The sequence below is a fragment of the Panthera pardus genome, unplaced genomic scaffold (assembly GCF_024362965.1).
Source record: "Panthera pardus isolate Hobbes unplaced genomic scaffold, ASM2436296v1 HiC_scaffold_11, whole genome shotgun sequence".
Lineage (NCBI taxonomy): Eukaryota > Metazoa > Chordata > Mammalia > Carnivora > Felidae > Panthera > Panthera pardus.
The window spans coordinates 1,706,865-1,727,443 of NW_026526666.1; the positions used below are offsets into that span (position 1 = coordinate 1,706,865).

At 46.1% G+C, this 20,579-nt stretch overlaps 1 protein-coding gene across 4 annotated transcripts; it reads right to left on the reverse strand.

Moving 5' to 3' along the window:
- Positions 1-561: 561 nt before the first annotated feature.
- PRUNE1 (prune exopolyphosphatase 1) lies at positions 562-20,528 on the reverse strand. 4 transcript variants are annotated; one of them, XM_019432832.2, is made up of 8 exons: positions 20,414-20,528; positions 11,925-12,017; positions 11,188-11,390; positions 8,417-8,601; positions 7,661-7,819; positions 6,935-7,029; positions 4,901-5,059; positions 562-2,527 (listed from the first exon to the last, which is right to left on the reverse strand). In XM_019432832.2, the coding sequence occupies exons 2-8, from the start codon at positions 11,961-11,963 to the stop codon at positions 2,099-2,101; spliced, it is 1,269 nt and encodes a 422-aa protein (XP_019288377.1). In that variant the 5' UTR covers positions 11,964-12,017; positions 20,414-20,528; the 3' UTR covers positions 562-2,098. The 4 variants fall into 4 exon arrangements, with proteins under 4 accessions (XP_019288377.1, XP_019288374.1, XP_019288375.1 ...); XM_019432829.2 differs by lacking the exon at positions 20,414-20,528 and adding an exon at positions 19,426-19,534; XM_019432830.2 differs by lacking the exon at positions 20,414-20,528 and adding an exon at positions 13,152-13,416.
- Positions 20,529-20,579: the final 51 nt, after the last annotated feature.

A 20,579-nucleotide genomic window follows, 5' to 3' on the forward strand; every position in this document is an offset into this window, starting at 1 on the left:
AATTTTTTTTTTTTCAACGTTTTTTATTTATTTTTGGGACAGAGAGAGACAGAGCATGAACGGGGGAGGGGCAGAGAGAGAAGGAGACACAGAATCGGAAACAGGCTCCAGGCTCCGAGCCATCAGCCCAGAGCCTGACGCGGGGCTCGAACTCACAGACCGCGAGATCGTGACCTGGCTGAAGTCAGACGCCCAACCGACTGCGCCACCCAGGCGCCCCTGGAGGCTGCTCTTTAAACAAAAAAATCAAAAACAAAAACAAAAAGCAAAAGACAGTGGTAAAAAAATATTTTGGTTTTGAGACTACCTTGGCCCCACTTTTTGAGCATAAGCAAGATTGGGAAAGCCATCTTTGGGAGCATTCTGGGCTCTAGAAGAAGAAACAAATGAAAGGCTGAGGATGAGGAGAGATAGAAGGCTGTCACTCCTCATTCCCAAAAAGAGTTAATGAAGGGAGCCGTCCCGTAGAGCAGGAAGAAGGGAGATGCGTCTTGAGGAGACTGAAACCATTATCAGAGGGAAGGGCCTGATTACAGTTATAAAAAGAGACAATGAGACCCCAAACAGGAAAAAAAAACGTATTTAATACTTTAACAAAATGCAAAATAAGGTACCCGAGTTATAAAACATAAATTCCTTTGGTTCAGAAATCACACAACTATTTTTACCTTCCAATGGCTACAGACATCATCCCCTAAAGCGAAGTCACATCATCCCCCTCTTACTGAAGACGTCATGCCAAAACTGCCACACATCCCACTGTTCGGTGGAACCACTGGCAACTTACATGGAATAGGGCCGTGGGGTAGGAAAAAGGGGAGCAGGTTGGTCTGAAGGCCAAAGGGAGACTCTACACATGCAGAATGAGTCAGTGGGGGAGCGCTCTGTGGGTCACTACGGTATGAATCACACCCCTGTACATGCTACATGAGGCTGAGTCCCTTGGTACAATCACATATAAATACAATTCACCCACCCTGAGCTTTCCCAGGGAAAACAGAAATAAAATACACACACACACACACACACACACACACACACACACACACACACACACAGAAGCAGGGGAGAGATGGCAAAAGAGGCAGATCCCAGAATACCAGAGAACATCTAGTCCAGACCCTTGGTCTTACAGATGGGGAAAATGAGACCTAGAGAAATGAAGGGTCTTGCCAAGAGAGACATAGTTCACGGCAGTCGGTATTATAACTCCATGTTCCCTTCGATATGAACAAGAAGAGAACAAGATGGACAAGGAATTTGGGGCCACCAAAGCAGGGCATAGAGCCGGGGCTCTCACTGCACTTTTGCTGTCTTTTGGGAAGAGTGCCTATGTGGTCTTAAGGCCTTCCTGGGTGTCTCCTGAACTCTCAAGAACCAGGGGTCTTCTGGGTCTTTTCAGGGTCCCTGTGGCTCTGGGGTATCCCAGAAACTGAGAGCCAGGCCAGCTGACCAGGACAGAAGATAATGGCCTCCCAACTGCCTCCCAACAATCCTAAAAGAGTCAGAATGAGCTCAGAATACAACTGTGGCCACCTCGGCCTTGGACACCACCACTTAACTGGGGGCAGAAAGAGGAATCATGGGGCCGTATTCTGCTAAAGGCTGAAAACAGCAAGAGAAGTTTCCAAAGCACACTCTCTCTTCTATCTAGCTTAAAGGAGGTAACCAATAAATACCTGAATGAATAAGAGAATAAATGAATACAAGGAGACAATGATTGCTTGGTTTCATGAGAGATACCGGTTCTGTTGAAGAGCCTTACTGAGGGCACTGCTGGGGTATGCTTTCCTGTGCCGCTCTGCCGCAGCTATGCAGGTACTACCTTGTGCCCCTGGCCAACGAAACAGAGGAGAGTCAGTGCAGATTTGGAGAATTAAATTAAATAATATAATCTGTCTAATGGGTAGAGATCTGGAGAAAAGGCCAAAAGCCATCCCTCAAGCAACTGTTTTCTTTCACTTCTTTCTCTTCCCAGGTTCACGAAAACAGTACACCAGACCCCAGAGCACCAAAGTCAGAACTGCCGACACATCTCAACACGTGCAACTGAGGTGGTTCGAGCAACCGCCCTCCCTACCTCGACCGCCCCCAGCAGTCACTTCTGAGACAGTGAGGCAGCAGTTGACTGTGACAGTGAGATCTGACTGCACTTCTCGAAGATGGCCTCAGCTGAGAGTTTTGGCAGCCCCTGATCCAGGGGGCATTCGTCCACCAGGCTGTTCATGGGCGTGGGGGGCAGTGGAGGCTCCTCCTCATCTTGACTCAGTCCAGGAACCAGGGAGCTCCCTGCCCTGTCCAAGTCCTTGTCCGCCTGCTCCCTGCACACACCCTCGGTCTCGGGCTGCCCTGACGGGATCTTCACAGAGTCAGAATATGCTGACAGGGCCTCCTGGAGCAGAGGCAGAAGTTTCTTCCGAGATACCTGGGTGTTGCCCTGAAGATAGGCCTGGAGGTTAGGGTGGGTGCTTGGGGCAGGGGTCAGCTTCAGGGACGGAGAGTGGGAGCATTCCAGAACTCCACAGATCTAAAGAAGAGACAAGATGGGGAGATGGTACATGAGGTGGTGAAGCAAACAGCTGGGGTCTCTTAAGTTAGAGGCTTCCCTTATAGAAGGAGAAACACTTTTGATTAAATCAGACAGAGTTCAGTATTACTGTGAATACATATAGTATTTAGAAACAGAAGAAACATTTGATGTTTATTTTTAAGACAGAGAGAGAGAGAGAGAGAGAAAGACAGAATGTGAGTGGGGGAGGAGCAGAGAGAGAGGGAGACAGAATCCGAAGCAGGCTCCAGGCTCTGAGCCATCAGCCCAGAGCCAGACACGGAGCTCGAACCCATGAACTGCGAGATCAGGACGTGAGCTGAAGTAGGATGCTCAACTGACTGAGCAACCCAGGCGCCCCAATTGAGATCATATATTTAATTTTTGTAAACCCAAGCCTGGAGAGATTAAGCATCTTGAGCAAAAGCACGTAGATGATGGGAGTCTGAACCAGAACACAGGACCCCCTGACCTAGTGTTGTTTCCAAGTGTATATCTGTGCTCAAAAACTTGAACTCTATCCTTAGCTAGAATGGGACACACATGTAGACTGAGGTCAGGGGCAAGACAGAGGCAGAAAGAATGAACAGATCAAAGTGGGGGTGGGAGGTACGTCAGGCGTGGTGCTGAGCCTGACCACTTCCAAATATTACCTCATTTAATCGTCACAACTACCCTCTAAAATTTGGATTAGTATTACCTTCATTCACAGGTAGGGAAACAGAGGCTTAGATGAAGTAACTTGCCTAAGGTCATAGTTTGAATGAAGCAAAACTGACACTTGAAGCCAGGTCTGCCACCAAAACCAGTATTCTAAACTATTCTCTTCTATCGTTTCCAACAGAGGAGGAAGAGATGAGATGGCAGGACATGCTGTGAAACCTCTTTCCCATTTCCCAGTGCAGAGGCAGCCTGGACAGTGGGGGAACCCTCTGTTATCTGCAGAACTTTGCAAGGGTTTGGTGGGGGGAAGGTGGGGACACTTAGGAAGGTGGGAGAGACACTTCCCATGGCCAAAGCACCCTTTCCTTCTGGACACGATTAGTGAGAGCCACCATTTATTCAGTGCTTACTCTGTGCCCAGCAATGTACTTTACGTACGATATTAGGTTTAATGAGCACATCAGGCTAATCAGTGGGTAATACTATGCCACGTACAGATTCAGAAGTCAACTGACTTGCCTGAGCTCAGAGAGCAGGTAAGTGGCAAATCTGGGACAGAAAACGTGTCCATCTGCCTTTTAAAACTGTAGTTCTGGGGTACCTGGGTGGCTCAGTCAGTTGAGTCTGCTTTGGATTCTGTGTTTCCCTCTCTCTCTGCCCCTCCCCTGCTCATATTCTCTCAAAAAATAAAACGTTAAAAAAAAACAAAACACAAAAACTAGTTCTTTCCACAGTGCCAAACTACCTTCCACTAAATGAAATCACATTTGCTTTGTGGAAGAGAAGAAAGGGTGACATACCTTCCATGGATGCAAAAGATTATCAGGCTGTATGCAGATCAGTCTTTAGCAGCCTTCATGTAGCCCAATAAACCCCAAAGTCCCTGGACTGCCTCACATGCATTTTTTTTTTTTTTTTAATTTTTAAATGTTATTTTTGAGACAGAGAGAGACAGAGACAGAGCATGAGCAGGGCAGGGGCAGAGAGAGGAGGAGACACAGAATCTGAAGCAGGCTCCAGCCTCTGAGCCGTCAGCACGGAGCTTCATGTGGGGCTTGAACTCACGGACCGTGAGATCATGACCTGAGCTGAAGTCGGACGCCCAACCAACTGAGCCACCCAGGTTCCCCTCGCGTCCACTTTTAAATTCTTCTTCCCTGGGCTAATTGCCCAGTAACCAACAGAGGAAAAGAAAGGGGAAGAAGTGGGAAAGGTGGCCAAACAGATCGGGAAGGAACACCTGTGCTTCAATCCCTTTTCTACAGAATTAGCATTAGACACTGTCATTCATCGCTGCACGGTTAAGTAGTAGAAAAGTCTTCTCTTGAGTTTCCCATTTTCAAGGCCATGGGTAAAAAGGAAGGAACTGATTTTCTGGGGTGAAGATTAAAGATTAGGCTAAGAATTGAATTTTAACTCCAGATTTATAACACTTTCTTTTAATCTGATTTCAAAGTCCTTCTAAGTGGGAACTGTGTCTCTAATTCCCTTTGAATCTCTCTTAACAGTATGACTAAGGCTATTCACATATAGAGAGAATGGGGAAGGGCAGGGAGGGAGGATTCTGGAAAGAGGTCAAAGGACTTCTGTGTAAACACAAAAACCAAGCAGAGGTCTTTACAGCACTGGGCAGTGCTCACAAGCAGAGCTCTGTAGGGACCTCAGGCTGGAGAAGAGACAGAGACTCACCATCATTCGGAGCGCTGCATGGGGACAGAAAATAGCCAGCTGCCGCACTGGTTCATTGTGAGTGTTGAAAAAGATAGTCATGGCGACCAGGACATCACAGTTGTGCGCCTGGCAGAAAGCATGGAGGTCTGCAATGAGGCCAGACCTCTGCAGGAAGGCCTGAAAAAGAAGAAATGGGGCAATGAAAAGGGCTACCGCTGGACTCTCCTTGTCACCAGTAACAAAACGTGTTCACAAAGGGTATCTTTCCATGTTAACCTGGGTCTTGTTCTCTGGAAAAAAGGTATCCAATATTTACTCTGTGTTCTCTGTGTGCCAGGAAGCAGTATGTAGTATGGGGAAAATATAGGTTTTGCGTTCAGACAGAACTGGTTTGAAGATCAGCTCTGATAGGTAACTATTAGCTGTACCATCAAGGAGTTGTATCAACCTCCCTGGACTTAAGTTTGAGGATAAAACATTTACCATGTGCCTATTTTAAGAATTAAAACATGATCGCGTATGTAACATGCCTGGCACGTACAACGCTCTCCTGCTCTTGCCATTTTTTAAGCAAGGTCTTCGCCTCATGGGTATTTTCATTCTAATAGAACAATGGGACACAGCGGTAACACACATGGGACAAGTGTATCATTGGCTCTTCATTCTTTGCCAATCTCTACTCTTCTCCAAAGTCTCATGTGGTATTTCCTCTACTGAATACTACTACCAGCCGATCCAGATCAGGGCTTTTCTCTGTCCTTGGCATATTTCACGTGTCAATTTCTCACTGTGTCAATTTATGCTATTTGGCAAGCCTTTTCTACTCTTATGTTTGTTTCCCAAACTAGGTAGCAAGGGAAGAGACCACGCCATTTTGTTTTATTAAAATTATTCAGTAGTTTTACACAGTATTTATAGAAAGCTGTACAGACTATGACAGGATGTGTTCAGATCCAGTTGCCAAATGATTTAAAATGAATATGATATGGAACCAGGTAGTAAAATACCGTTATCAAAGTTACACTCATTCACCCATTCAACAAAATTTACTGAGCACCGGCTATGCACCAGGTACTGTCAAAGGTGCCGATACAGAAGAAACAGAAGAAACAGGGCTCCAGCCCTGGTGGAGCTGATAAACTGGCAGAGGAATGTAGACAATAAACAAGGAAACCATGAAATTGATCACTTCAGTCCATTAACTGCTAAGGATAAAACAAAATTTAAAATATTTTAGAGATTTTTGAGCACGAAGGATATTATGTTAGTCACAGTGGTCAAGAAAAACCTCTTATAAGAGGAGACATCTGAACTAAGACCTGAGTGATAAGGAAGAGCCAGCTCTGCAGAGGGAAAAGCCAGTGCAAAGGCCCTGAGGTGGGAATGAGCTTAATGGATCCCATGAACAGAAAGAAAATGAGTGTGGCTATAGCACTGTAAGCACAGGAGTGGGGCTGGAAGGAGATGAGGTCAGAGAGAGAGAGAGAGAGAGAGAGAGAGAGAGAGAGAGAGAGAGAGAGACAGGGCCAGATCAAGGAGGGTCCTGTAAACCACAGTAGGGCTGTTATATTCTTTTTTTCTTTTTTTTTTAAGTTTTATTTAAGTAATCTCTACACTCAACGTGGGGCTCGAACCCACGACCCTGAGATCAGGAGTTGCACGCTCCTCTGACTTAGACAGCCAGGTGCCCCCGGGGCCTTTAGATTCTATCAGGAGCGCAATGGAAAGGCAGCAAAGGAAGGGAGCTGATGTGATCAGAATTACATCTGTTTTGTTTTGTTTTTTCAGAATTACACCTTATAAAGACATGACTCTGGCTGCTATGGGGAGAATGGTTTGTAGGGGTGCAAGAGCAGAGGCAGGGAAACCGGTATGCAGGCTATTGTGGTAGTGCAGTGAGAGGTCACGGACTGTGGGAGTGACAGCAGACCTGTCTGCTGAAAGGGAAAGGTACATGGGTACAAGACTTATTTTGGAGATGAGCCAGCAATGAGGGGCAAGGTTACATATATAACTGAAGATTTTCTCTCCCCACCCACGCCTTGCTCTTACCTCCAAATCCATATATATTGCACTAATGGCCACCTTAATGCCTTGTCTGCAAATGGTCTTCTGGTCCTTTCTCAGCATTTGCTCAGTGGTCAGTCCTAGACAGTGAATGTGAGATCAGGGGTCAAACAAGAGAGCCCAGGGTCCCCAGCCCAGGAAGGTGAGGACACCAAGACGGGTCAAAGGTGAGAACAAACACAGCCTCTCCTTGGGCCAATGAATAGGGGAGATAACTAATTATTATATGATTATAAACAGATTCTTTTACCCCTTTCTGTGTTGTTTTAACCTTCTGTAAGTACATGTGGTACTTTTTTTTTAAGGTCAATAGGTAGTATCTGGGTAACAAATTATGGAAGTATTTTTGTTCTCTTCCTTTGTCCTTTGTATATTTACCCTAAATGTTTCTTCTGCTTCCCTAAACAATTATCTAGATCTCACTCAGATAATTTAGCATTCCCTCAGCAGATTTTACTCATATATTTATATTTTCCGATTAGCCCAGAAACCTCTGACACTCTTAATATATTCCTCCTTCTCCTACCCATTAGCCAGGATAGTAAATCAATTGATTAGCTCATGATCAGACTCACTACCTCGGTTCTCTCTGATTAAAGCATTATACATGCTCTGAAAACTGTTTCAATGGTGTTCAAAAATACTGTGAACAAGGCTTGTCCATCTGTTTTCTCATGCGGGAGGGAGAGAAGTCAGTTTACTGTTTCACACCTGATACATCAAACTTTGCCTTTTGTAGAGAATCAAAGATGTCATTTCTCTCAGGCAGATCTGGGAAGAGGGCCTCCAGCTTCTCCACATATCTGCTGTCCTTTGGGGTTGCCTTTCCAACTTTCAGGTCCATGTTGACACAGTCCAGGATGATTGTTCCTGTGGAGGCAGGAGGCAGGACTCAAATCCCATGGCCTTCCATTCACAACCACTAGAATACACACAACCCTCCAACCAGATGGACATAATACAGGGAAGAGCGTGCGGCAAACACACTGGAAACGAAATGAGGAACTGGGACTATGTGCTGAGTAAGACCACCCAAATCCAAACTAAAATGTGGGCAGGCAGAATGGGTGCCTGAGCAGCTCAACCCTCAGAGATCTTGAGACCAAGTCAGAGAGACACGATCTCCCTTCTGTAGCCAAATTCCATTAAAAAAACCTAGAAGTTGGAGAGATAGTCTAGTTCAATCTCTCTCTCTCTTTTTTATTTTTTACAAATGGAGAAAATGAGAACAAGAAAGGTTAAGAAATCTTTGCTCAAGGTCACATAGCCACCAACAGGCAGCTTCTAGGTCTGTCTTCCTTTCTGCTTTCACCACAGCCTTTTCATGCCTGATTGCACCCTGAAAGAACCCAGCCTTTGATATGAGCTGGATAGCTTTGAGAGGGTATGATTAAGCTAGAAGAGGCTAGACGTTTCCACTCTCCTCTGGGGTGGACACGGAGGAACTAACCCGAAAGCCACCCTCACCGTGCAGAAGGGCTGCAGTTTGCCTGTCCAGGATCTCTGGTGCCCCCTGCAGGATTCTCTCGGTCACCAGGGTAGCGCAGGATCCCACCAGCTCAACTGAAATGTGGCAGGGAGGGCAGTGTCTCTGCTCGATGGGTCGATGGTCTAGCACCTCTGCAACTGTCTCCTCTAGGGCCGAGTCACTTCTGTGTGGGAAAGTGGGTGTGGGGAAAAGAGAAAGAAAGATAGGTGGGGGGACTCCAGCTGCTTCTAACCAAAGCTCCACCTCACCCATGAAGGAAAATGCACATCTTAGGCAAACACTTAAGAACTTTGGTCACTTCCACCTCGGCCTCACTGCTCTCAATTCTTTTCTTTCATGTGAGAACCGAAGTCATCTTTAAATAGTATATAAACGGGAAAAAATAGTATGTAAGTGAACTTGGTGAAATATCAGCAACAAGTATCTCATCCACGTATTTGATCTCCTTAGGAGCTGCCTTTCCGACTGACACACTTGGCACCCAGTATTTCAGTCTCTCCTGTCACTCAATCTGCTTAATACCCAAATGGCACACAGTTCACGAGATCCTATGGACTCTACCTCAATCCTTATCCATCTCCTCCTTTCCAACCCTCTGCTATCGCCTTATTCTAAGCCCTCAATATCTCTCACCTAGATCGTTCCAACAATTTCCCAACCAAACACCCACTTCCCGTCTCAGGCCCTCCTAAGCTATCCTCCACAAAGCTGCTGAGTGATCATCTGAAAAATGCAAATTTGATTCTGTCAGGATCTGGATAAAATATAATTCACAATAGCTCCCCGCTATCCTAACATCAAGTCTAATCTCCTTGGCAGGGCCTAAAGGGTGTCCAAACTCTGGCCCCACCCACCTCCCTAGTCTCACCTCTTCCTATGTCCTACTTCTGGGTCACATTTTATGCTCCAGCCATGCAAAACAAATTCCATTTCTCCCAATCTACCATGCTATTTCATGCCTGCCTGCCTTTGCTTATATTAATTCCTCTCTCTGCCTGGATGCTCTTCCTAACTACCTCACCTCCCCATTCCAAGAGCAAACACTCAAGAGTGAGATCAAGGGTCAACTCTCTTAGGAAACTTTCCCTCGTATCCTCTGCTCCCCTCCAGTATATTTCACTACTCTATCCTCTACACACCTATTTGTCCTCTCGAGGGTCAGTTACCACACACCGCTAACACCCGTCACAATGACACTGAGATATTTTCTTTTGTAGGAAATAATTTTGCTTTTTTAAAAAAAATTTTTTTATGTTTATTTATTTTGGAGAGAGAGAGAAACAGCGTAAGTGGAGGAGGGGCAGAGAGTGAGGGAGACACAGGATCCGAAGCAGGCTCCAGGCTCTTAGCTGTTAGCATAGAACCTGACGTGGGGTTCGAACTCATGAACTACGAGATCATGACCTGAGCCAAAGTCAGACGCTTAACTGACTGAGCCACCCAGGCAACCCCCCCCACTTTTTTTTTTTTTAACGTTTATTTTTGAGAGAGAGAGAAACAGCGTAAGTGGAGGAATTTTGTTTTTTGGGTTTTTTTTTTTTTTTTTTATTTATTTATTTTGAGAGAGAGAGAGGGAGAGAGAGAATCCCAAGCAGGCTCCAAGCTGCTTGGCACAAAGCCTGATACGGGGCTTGAAATCACAAACTGTGAGATGACCTAAGCTGAAAACCAAGAGTCAGATGCTTAACTGACTGAGCCACACAAGCGCCCCCCCCAAAATAATTTTGCTTTTTAAAAATTAAGAAAAGGGACCCCTGGGTGGCTCAGTCGGTTAAGTGTCCAACTTCAGCTCAGGTCACGATCTCACAGTTTGTGAGTTCGAGCCCTGTGTTGGGCTCTGTGCTGACAGCTTAGAGCCTGGAGCCTGCTTCAGATTCTGTGTCTACCTCTCTCTCTGCCCCTCCCCTGCTTGCATTCAGTCTCTCTCTCTCTCTTTTAAAAATAAACATTAAAAAAATTAAAAAAAAATTTTTTTTTTAATTAAAAAGAGTTGGGGCACCTGGGTGGCTCAGTCAGTAAGCATCTGACTCAATCTCAGCTCAGGACATGATCTCATGGTTTGTGGGATCAGGCCCCACCATCAGGCTCTGCGCTGACAATGTGGATTGCGATTCTCTCTCTCTCTCTGTGTCCCTTCCCTACTCCCAACCCCACGCACACATGCTTTCCCTCTCTTAAAAATAAATACATAAACTTAAAAGAAAATAAAAATATATTTAAAGATTAAAATGAAAAAGACCTGCAACTGGGGCGCCTGGGTGGCTCAGTCAATTAGGCATCGGACTTTGGCTCAGGTCATGATCTCACAGTTGCTGAGTCTGAGTCAGAGCAGAGCCCACTTCAGATCCTCTGTCCTCATCTCTCTCCCTCTCTCTGCCCCTCCCCCAAATCTGCACACATGCTCTCATCTCAAAAAATATTAAAAAAAAACACCAAAAACAGTTGCAACCATTATTCAAAGGCTTCTGTTACAGTGAATCTGCCACAAAATAATGGTACTAAAGGCAGATTTAAATTATTTCTGAGTTATCCTTTAGTTTGACTTCTCTGTGTTTCTATTTCTTTTTGTTACTTGCGTAACTGGAGAACTAACAATATTTTCTTTTGATTTTCTATATCTTATATAACCCAGCAATTGCAATTAGCCCGTGAGATCCCCAAGAGCAGAAATTCTTCCTCTCTTTATTTCTTACTCATCAGAGCTCAACATGGCACATGTTAAATATTGGCTTAACTTCCTTCCACTTACTTGGGTAAGACATGATGATCAACAAGGATAAGGGTGAGTTGGCCAGCCTGGTGCAAGGCATGGAGGTCAATTTCATCCCGGAAAATCAAGAGGGACTCTGGAATGTGACTCTTCTGAAGGAAGAAGACGTTGTCACCTCGTAGAGGTAGCTCAGAACGTTTTATATTTAAAACTGGCACAAAGACTTCCTCAGTCTCTGTTGTCTGGATAAGGAAAGTGAAAAGAACATATGGCAATGTTTTGGCATAGACAGGAAAAGTAACAAGATTATTGGAACCAGAGGAGATATGATCTTGGGGAAGTAATTGCCTTTCTCAAAGCCACAACTACCCAGTTGATAAAAACAAAAGGACAACTCTTGCCCTCTCTCCTTCTTAGTATACATGAAGGTCAAGAAGACAACTCATGGAAAAGACCTGGTTCTAGATGCTGTGGAGAAGGGATTATTAATCCTTAAGAGCTGACCTGGGCATGAGATCACTGGTACCCAGAAGAACTCAAATAATAAACAGCTTGAATTTGCCTTATGACTTACAAATTATTCAACATACATCTACTCATTTGATCCTCCCAGGGGCACTGCAAAATAGCATCATTTCAGATTTTAGAGATTGTGACCTGAGACTCAGTAAGGTTAAGGGATTTAACTGACCCAAGGGTAACTGGTGTAAAGTGGCAGAGCTGGGTCTTGGATCCAGATCTTTTCATTCTCAAGGACTCTGTTGCTAAGTACTCACCTTTGCCAGGTAAAAAGCCAGGGCAAGAGCTGACACCATGGAGTCCAAGTCACAGGCTTCATTTCCCAGCACAACATGTAGCGGCCGGGACTCCTGTTGAGGAAGGAGAATGGGATGCTAGCAGACATACCTTTGTCCGTTTCCACTGCCCTTACACCTGAGCAGGGCTTCCCACACACCCTCTCACTGATCTTCACAGAGGAGGTGGGTCAGCCAATCTTATGACAGTCCTCATTTCATGGATGAAGATATTAGCAGACAGGCCACCTGTGTGTTGCTAAGTTTAAGCATTCCACATCCAACCAGGAGGTAGAAAAGTGCCCTTTCTTCTACTACGCTGTCTCCTTGATTGTTTTTTTTTTTAATTTTTTTAAAAAAATATTTATTTATTTTTGAGAGAGACAGAATGCGAGTCGGTTAGGGGCAGAGAGAGAGGGAGACACAGAATCCAAAGCAGGCTCCAGGCTCTGAGCTATCAGCACAGAGTCCGACGCGGGACTCAAACTCACGGGCTGTGAGATCATGACCTGAGCCGAAGTCGGACACCCAACCGACTAAGCCACCCAGGTGCTCCTCCTTGATTGTTAACTTAAAGAACAGCAGTAAATAATTCTCTAACGTCTTACGCCTCTTTGGGCACTCAAGAAATCAAAGGTAGAACAGTTGGGATAGGTGATAGTCAGGCTGCATCAACCCCAGTTTCCTCCCCCGACCCTGCTGTTTTCAAATAGGGAAAAATATCCATACACTTCTAAATCATAAGAGGCGAAGAGCTTTTGAAAATAAAGGTAAAATAAAATCTAGTCCATGATCCAGTTACCCAATCCATGAAAATGCCCCCAGCCCTTTATTACTATCATTATTATTTTTAAAGTAATCTCTATACCCAATGTGAGGCTCGAACTCATGAGCCTGAGATCAGGAGTTGCACGTTCTACCGACTGAGACAGCCAGGTGCCCTGGAACTTTTATTTTTAAAGCTTTGAAAAGTCCAGCTGCTGATAAGAACTGAGGAGGGAGGGATATCTGCTGTTAGTATTAACCTTGTTCCCTTGTGTCTCCCTAGCTATCAGAGTCTTAAATAACAACCTGAAGAGGTAGGTACTTTAAGAATTATGTCCATGGCTCAGTTTAGGGCACAAGAATTCTCTCTTACAAATTTACTTTGGAACTTACACCTCAGCGTGCTTCTGAGAGAGGAAGAGATAAGAACAAAATGAGACCTACCAGTTACAGCAGAGTTTCCTAATTTCAGCACCAGTGGCATTTTGGCCTGGATCGTTCTTTGTTGTAGGGGCTGTCCTGTGTGGGAGAAGTTTGGCAGCAACCCCAGACTGTACCCACAAGATGCCAGTAGCACACCCAGTCATGAGAATCAAAAATGTCTCCAGATGTGCCAAATATTCCCCGGGAGCCCAAAATCACTCCCAGTTGAAAACTGCTAGGTTTTCAGGTAAAAATCCAAACACTCTGACTTCTTCAATCAGGGAAGATTTACTAGATGCCAAGAGTTTAGAAAAGTAGGAATGGGGTTCAGAGGAGCAAAACGTAGCAAGCAATAGTTATCAAGTAATATAACTATAGGAAGAAAGGGAATCTGGGGGAACCTAGAATCATCTTGCCTGTTTGGCTGTTACCCTCCCTCCCCCAGAAAGCTACAGCTAGAAAGGTACAATTTTAGAGGACTTTTGGTGGCATAAATTGCCCTATCCAGTAACTAAACAGGTTTTTTTTCTCCTTAAGTTTTATTTATTTAAATGATTTCTACACCCAACATGGGCTCTACACCCAACATGGGATCAAGATCAACCCCAAGATCAAGAGTCAGATGATTTTCCAACTGAGCCAGCCAGGTGCCTCAGGTTTTTTTGTTTGTGTTTTTTAAGTTTATTTACTTATTTTGAGAGATAGCACAAGCAGGAGAGGGGCAGAGAGAGAGAGAGAGAGAGAGAGAGAGAGAGAGAGAGAATCCCAAGCAGACTCCACACTGTCAGTGCAGAGCCCAACATAGGGCTCAAACTCATGAACTGTGAGATCATGACCTGAACTAAAATCAAGAGTTGGATGCTTAACTGATGGAGCCACCCAGGCGCCCCCCCCCCACAAGTTTTTTTATTTTAAACTATCCCCCCACCCCCCACATCTCCTACTCCCACCCTCAGAGAAGTACAAAAGGCAGAGGTTTCGCACAAAGGACCTGCGGAGAAAGTCCGCCCTTAGGTTCTCCCCTGCACCCATTTCTCTAAGCCTACCTCAAGAGGGTGGCAGGCCAGACCCACTCACACTGAACGACACAAGGGAGGGGAGATTCTTTTCAATATTAAACTCTTTTCCTACATAAGGGGAGAATTCAGTCCTATATTAACTCCTCTAACTTGCAATTTCTCCTTTGGATACCGGAGAAAGTCCCCCTGTTTCCCAGATACCGAGAACTGCCCAGATGGCTGCAGACCAGAGTGACAACACAGCACTTGAGGTAAGTGACTGTGGAGATAGCTTGCTCACTGAAGCAGCAAGGGGGGACACTGTGTTCACTGGAAAGGGAACTGTGTAAACACGAGCGGCCATATGGCCCGGACTCTAGAGAAATAAGGTAACAGAGAAAAGGCAGAGCAAGTGGGACCCCCCTCGTGCTGGGCCCTCTGAGAAACTTTCCAAAACTCACTCACACTAGTGCTGCTCCAGCTGAATGAGGATGGGTCAGATCCCCAGCATGGAGGGGGGCTAAGCAGGAGAGCAGGAAGTAGGCGCCACATACAACTCTGTGACTCTGAGAGGATATCCACAGGAAGGGGAATAACTAGCCCCTTGTGCTTGTTCAAGCCCAGATGGCAACCAAAAGGAATGAATATCAAAGGAGTCCTCTGGGCTGTCAGCCTATCTTGAAGCAGGCCTGAGCAGAGGCTATGGTGGCATTCCCCTCTCCTGTCACAGTCCACCATCATCCCAGCCTGTCCGGTCTACTCACCACCCACAATACATGCTGTGTATATTCCCAGCTCTGCCCTTTAAGCGGCAGAACTATCATGTGAAGAGGTCACAGATTAGGGTTGAATCCCAGCTCTGCTTCTTAATTTTTTCTTTTAACATTTATCTATTATTGAGAGACAGAGCATGAACAGGGGAGGGGCAGAGAGAGACAGAGACAGAATCCGAAGCAGGCTCCAGGCTCCGAGCTGTCAGCATAGAGCCTGACGCAGGGCTTGAACTCACAAACTGCGAGATGACGACCTGAGCCTAAGTCGGAAACCGACTGAGCTACCCAGGCACTCCTCCCAGCTTTGCTTCTTACCTGTTATGGGACTTGGGCCTCTCCAAGCCTCATTTAAAAATGATAATCGTGTAACTGATTTCATGCAGTTGTGACGAGGATTAAATGAGATAGCCCATAAGTGTCTGCTCTGTAGCTGCCTTCCATCTTCTCCTTTCCCTACCGGTCCCTGCCTCTTCATGCCACCTGAAGGCCCTGTCTCTGGGATGCCTCCCCTGGCCACCCAGGCCAGAGCAATACTCTTCCGATAGACCTCCAGCTTCCAGCACCTGCAGCCCTCATATGGAGCTTCTACCCTAAGGAGCTCGCCCTCTTTTCGTGGGCATGTATCTTAATTTTTAACATAGTTTATGACTTAGTGACCATACATTCTGTTATTCAAATGGGGACACTTGTGAGAATAAAAAAGGGTGCAATAAATGGTTATATCTGAATAAACTAAACTGTCCTGGGCTGCCCAACTTATAAGGCATCCTTCTCTTCATCTAGGAGGAACGTGTGTATCTCTTAACCCTCCACCTCTCCCCTCCCATCCCCCACCAGTTGAAAGCAAAGCCAAACTGCTTTGGTTTTCTGACCATCAGAGGAAGAGTTCAGGGCAGATATAGCTATACTTAGAGCAGGAGGAAACCTGAGCTGCCAGTGGAAGAAATGAAATCTGAGCGCCCCAAGTAAATATAAACTTTTCTTTCTTAAACAAGCAAACAAAAACACCCAAAGCTGGTAGTGACAATGACTGTATCCTGATGTTCTTTGTGGCCTCGTGTGGGGAGAAAGGACAGGCTCTAGGGCTGGCAAAGTCAATCACTTCCCTTCTGAAGCTGAATATGGTCTGACGCCTAGTCTACAAAATAGTTAATGAGGGAAGGAAAAAAAGAGCCAGGGATAGAGAAGCCCTCCCAGCACAGAGAATGGTACAGATATTGAGGAAAGGACTGTGCTGTCAGAAGGACAGCTGGCCACTCCTGATTCCTGCCCTATGCATACAGGAGGGCAGACAACACACATTATCCGAAGGCAGCTGGATGGATACCTACACTTGAACGCAGCCCTGCCCTGACGCAAAGGTTTTTATCCACTAGACGTGAAAGATGAGTCACCATGAATATGATATTTAAACAGGATTTCTTTTAAAATGGAACATCCTAGGGGCGCCTGGGTGGCGCAGTCGGTTAAGCGTCCGACTTCAGCCAGGTCACGATCTCGCGGTCCGTGAGTTCGAGCCCCGCGTCAGGCTCTGGGCTGATGGCTCGGAGCCTGGAGCCTGTTTCCGATTCTGTGTCTCCCTCTCTCTCTGCCCCTCCCCCGTTCATGCTCTGTCTCTCTCTGTCCCAAAAATAAATAAAAAACGTTGAAAAAAAAATTAAAAAAAAAAAAAAATAAAATGGAACATCCTAGGGGCACCTGGATGGCTCAGTCAGTTAAGTGTCTGACTTCGGCTCAGGTCATGATCCCACATTGGGCTCTGTGCTGACAGCTCAGAGCCTGGAGCCTGCTTCGGATTCTGTGTCTCCTCTCTCCGCCCCTCCCCCACTCATGCTATCTCTCTGTCTCCATCACTCTCAAAAATAAATAAACACTAAAAATAAATAAATAAAATGGAACATCTTACTATCGTTGTGGCAGAGGCTGTAGAAAATTTCTCTGGTTATCAGGGGTGCTTGGGTGGCTCAGTCGGCTGAGTGCCCCTCAGTGCCGACTCTTAATTTCTACTCAGGTCGTGATCCCAGGGTCATGGGATCCAGCCCCACATCAGGCTCCATGCTGAGTGTGGAACCTGCTTGAGATTGTCTCTTTTTCTCTTTCCTTTGGCCTCCTCCCCTGCTGGAGTACGCATTCTCTCTCTCTCTCTCTCTCTCTCTCTCAAATAAAAAATATACATTAAAAAAATTTCTCTGGTATCAAATAACAAAAATAAATCAATAGGGGAATTGGCCGGTTATACGCTGTCTCTATCCTATGTAAAAGTCAAGCATTCACATTTCCCTAAAAGTTATACCAAAGCTTAACAGAAACACTCAAACGTAATAGAGTCTGTCTAAATCATGTATCTCTTTACACAAGAAATCATGGTGCAGCTTCTGGGGAATTAGATGGGGAGAAGATAAACGATCTTTTTCATTTCGTATCTTTTTTGTATTTAAATCTTTTCACAGTGTACATTTACTACTTCTATAATTAAAAACAATCTAGTATTTATTTATTATAAGTTTATTTATTTTGAGAGAGAGAGAGCACTAGCAGGGGAAGAGCAGAGAAAGAGGGAGAGAGACATTCCCAAGCAGGCGCTGCTGACCACGTGGAGCCTGATGCAGGGCTTGATCTCACCAACTGTGAAATCATGACCTGAGCCGAAATCAAGAACTGGACGCTTAACCGACTGAGCCACTGAAATACCCCTCTAGTATTTATTTTTACTTTTTTAAAGTAAGTGCTATGCCCAACATGGGGCTTGAACTCATGATCCTGAGATCAGGAGTCACATGCTCTACTGACTAAGCCAGCCTGGCACCCTATAAATTAAAAGCAATCTACATTGTTGGCAACCACCTGTATGTCCTGTCACCAGTTCCTCCACTAAGATTCCTAGAGTCTGATTTTCTCATTTCTTCCAGCCCCGGCTAGGCTGTGTGATAATAAGAACTCTAAGATACAACTTCACCTTCACAAGTTCACAAGTTTGGAAAAATAAAGATCTAGATCTTGCTTCTTGGGGCATGAATGCAGGCAGAGAAAACTCAGGATACCAGCAATACTGGAAAAATCCAGTATTTTTCAGCTTCATACTGCTGTAGGAGATATACTGTTAACCTGGGGGGACTCTGGAGTGAAGACGACTTAGGATAGATGCATGCAATGAAAGGCTATTTGGTGAGGTTTCAGATCTAAGGGCTCTTTACCAAGTGGTAGAAAGGAGACCTGTCATTTGGGTTCTGCAGCGGGGAGGGGGGGTGCGGAGTTCCAACTGCATAGCACTTGGAACAGTGCCACAAAGATTCTACATTAGTCCTCCAATGAGCTCCCTATGGTGCAAATCAGATGTAACCTAACGAATTGGTTCCAAACTGCCCTACGCATTAGGTCAACTTTCCCAAAGTTTGTATTTCACAAGGAAAAATTTGGTGCAATTGGTATTAAAATTGTCCTTTGTCACCTATACTTCAGGTGAGGACATTCATTTATGTCAGAAGCCGAATCTGCAAAAGGAAAGAGGTGACTTTAAGGATTTGTTAAAGACTAGAATCTATCGCCCAAGGGAATCTGCAGAGTTTAAAGATACTTCAAAATAAAGATACTTCAAAAGGAAAGCATAGTCAACCATCTGTCTAGGTCTCCACAGGGGCAGTGTCACTTGAGGTAGCAGGGGCCAAGGGACCTCTTCCAGCCTCTGTCTGGTCAGCTTTGTGCTGCTAACTGGGAGTAGCAGCCTAATGTGCATGACCAGTCAGCATGGCTGGGAGATTCCAACCAGCTCAGGGCACCGTAAATAAGCCACAAAGCATTCAGGAATCAAGCTTATAGTTTTGATTCCAAACACACTTTGGGCTTATCCCTTCCTGGCGAGGGATTCTTACGTAATTTACATGTGGGTTAAGGCCAAAGAAGAAAACTGAAGGCAAAGGAATGCAAGTTTGGGTCAACAACTGATACGCCTGCAGTACTGAGCATGTTTAGCTTAAAACCAGATTTAAAGTAAAACACCATGACCACCTCAAATCTAGAATGAGTTCGGCCCGCCAGACAAAAACAGCCCTTCTGAGGCAATAAGGCTGTGGACACTGGTTCCCTCCTACCCCCGGGTCTCACAGGGAGGCCAATGGGCCAGGGAGGCCCTGCGAGCGGAGAACTGAACGAGGGGCGGGGAGAAAGGGATAAATACACCCCGCGGGGCACGACTGGCGGCACCACAGTCCTTCACCTTTTGACGGAGCTGACCCAGGCGACAGCGAGCAGAGGCTCAGATGCAGTTCCCAGACCCACGATTCCTCCTCCCAGCTCTTGGGGAAACCCCAAAGGCAGGAACCAAAAACGGGGAGACTGAGCAGCATTCCCCCGAGCTAGGTTCTCGTTCCTCACTCCTCCGGCCCCAAGGCTGATCTGATCCCAAGCCCCCTCCCCACAATTCTGTGTTCCTTCCCCACACACCCTCGGGGGTCCCCAGATCCCACATCTTCGTTCTTCCTGGACCTCATACTCCATTCCTTACAGTCACAGACCGGGATCCGTTACCTGCAGAGCGGCTCGACAACCCTGCAGGTAGTCCTCCATGGCGAAGTCCCAAGGTGTGCCACCGCCCCTGGCCGTGGAGACGTTACCAGGCGAATGCTCCCCGCCTCGGACTCAGGGGCTTGGGGCGAAAGTCAGGAGGCGGGACTCGAACCCGCCACACAGCGATTCGGTCCCAACCCCGGAGGAAGTGCGTAATCCGACACTCCTGGAGTCCGACGTCGCCCCGCCCCCAGCGGCGGAGGCGGAGCTCTGCGCCCAGAGACTCACGGGACCCCTTCCCGGAGGGGCGAAGTGGGGCGTGGCGCAGGGCGTGCTGGGAAACGTAGTTCAGAAGCTCCGAAATGGCCACAAGAATCGAAGGAAGGCGAGTTTTCCGAGATTACTTATTTGACAGAGAAATGTATATGTGTCAGTGTGACCTATATTTGTGGCATTTGAACTTCCCCTCTCTACTCAGGCTAAGTATAGCATCTTTCCATACATTACATAGAGCATCTGGTTGACGTCTTAAATTATACATGGCAAAAACAGCTCTTAGTCTTCCTTTCTCGAATTCTCCTCTTCACCAAACTGACCCTTTGCCACCAATTTTCTGATTGTCCGTGTTATTAAAACAATAGAATAATCTTTGACGTCTCTTTTTAATACCTACTACGGTCTCTTGCCACTCCTGCTGCTTTACAACTTGGTGGCCTGTTTTTTTCTATAGCCTCAGCAAACGTCTCCTTTTCCTGGACTGTTGTAACCTGGGTTTTTTGCTTCCTGCCTCCCTAATTGTTCAGACTGACGTTTCAGCCTTCAGAGTTGCTTGAAGTTTCATCCTGACGCAGCCCTGCCAGTCAAGTTAGAGCCCTTCAGAATGTAGAGCTGGGTTCCAACCTCCCTCAACTGCCACCTTCCAGCCCCACGGTATGCAGACTACTACAAATAAATGCACTCTCATCATCAAATACCCCCTCCTTTATTGATCCATCCCTTTATTTCTTACCGACAGCTTTTCCTGCTGGACCCTCCCTGCCCCCCTAGGATCTGAGAGGAGGTGACTGATGAGAAGCTGAGGCCTGTGCTGGGAACAAGGACCAGGGCACAGGGGTATTCATTCGATCTCCTGCTTGCTCAGCTAGTTCTCTCTCTGCTGCCTCTCTTCCCAGAGC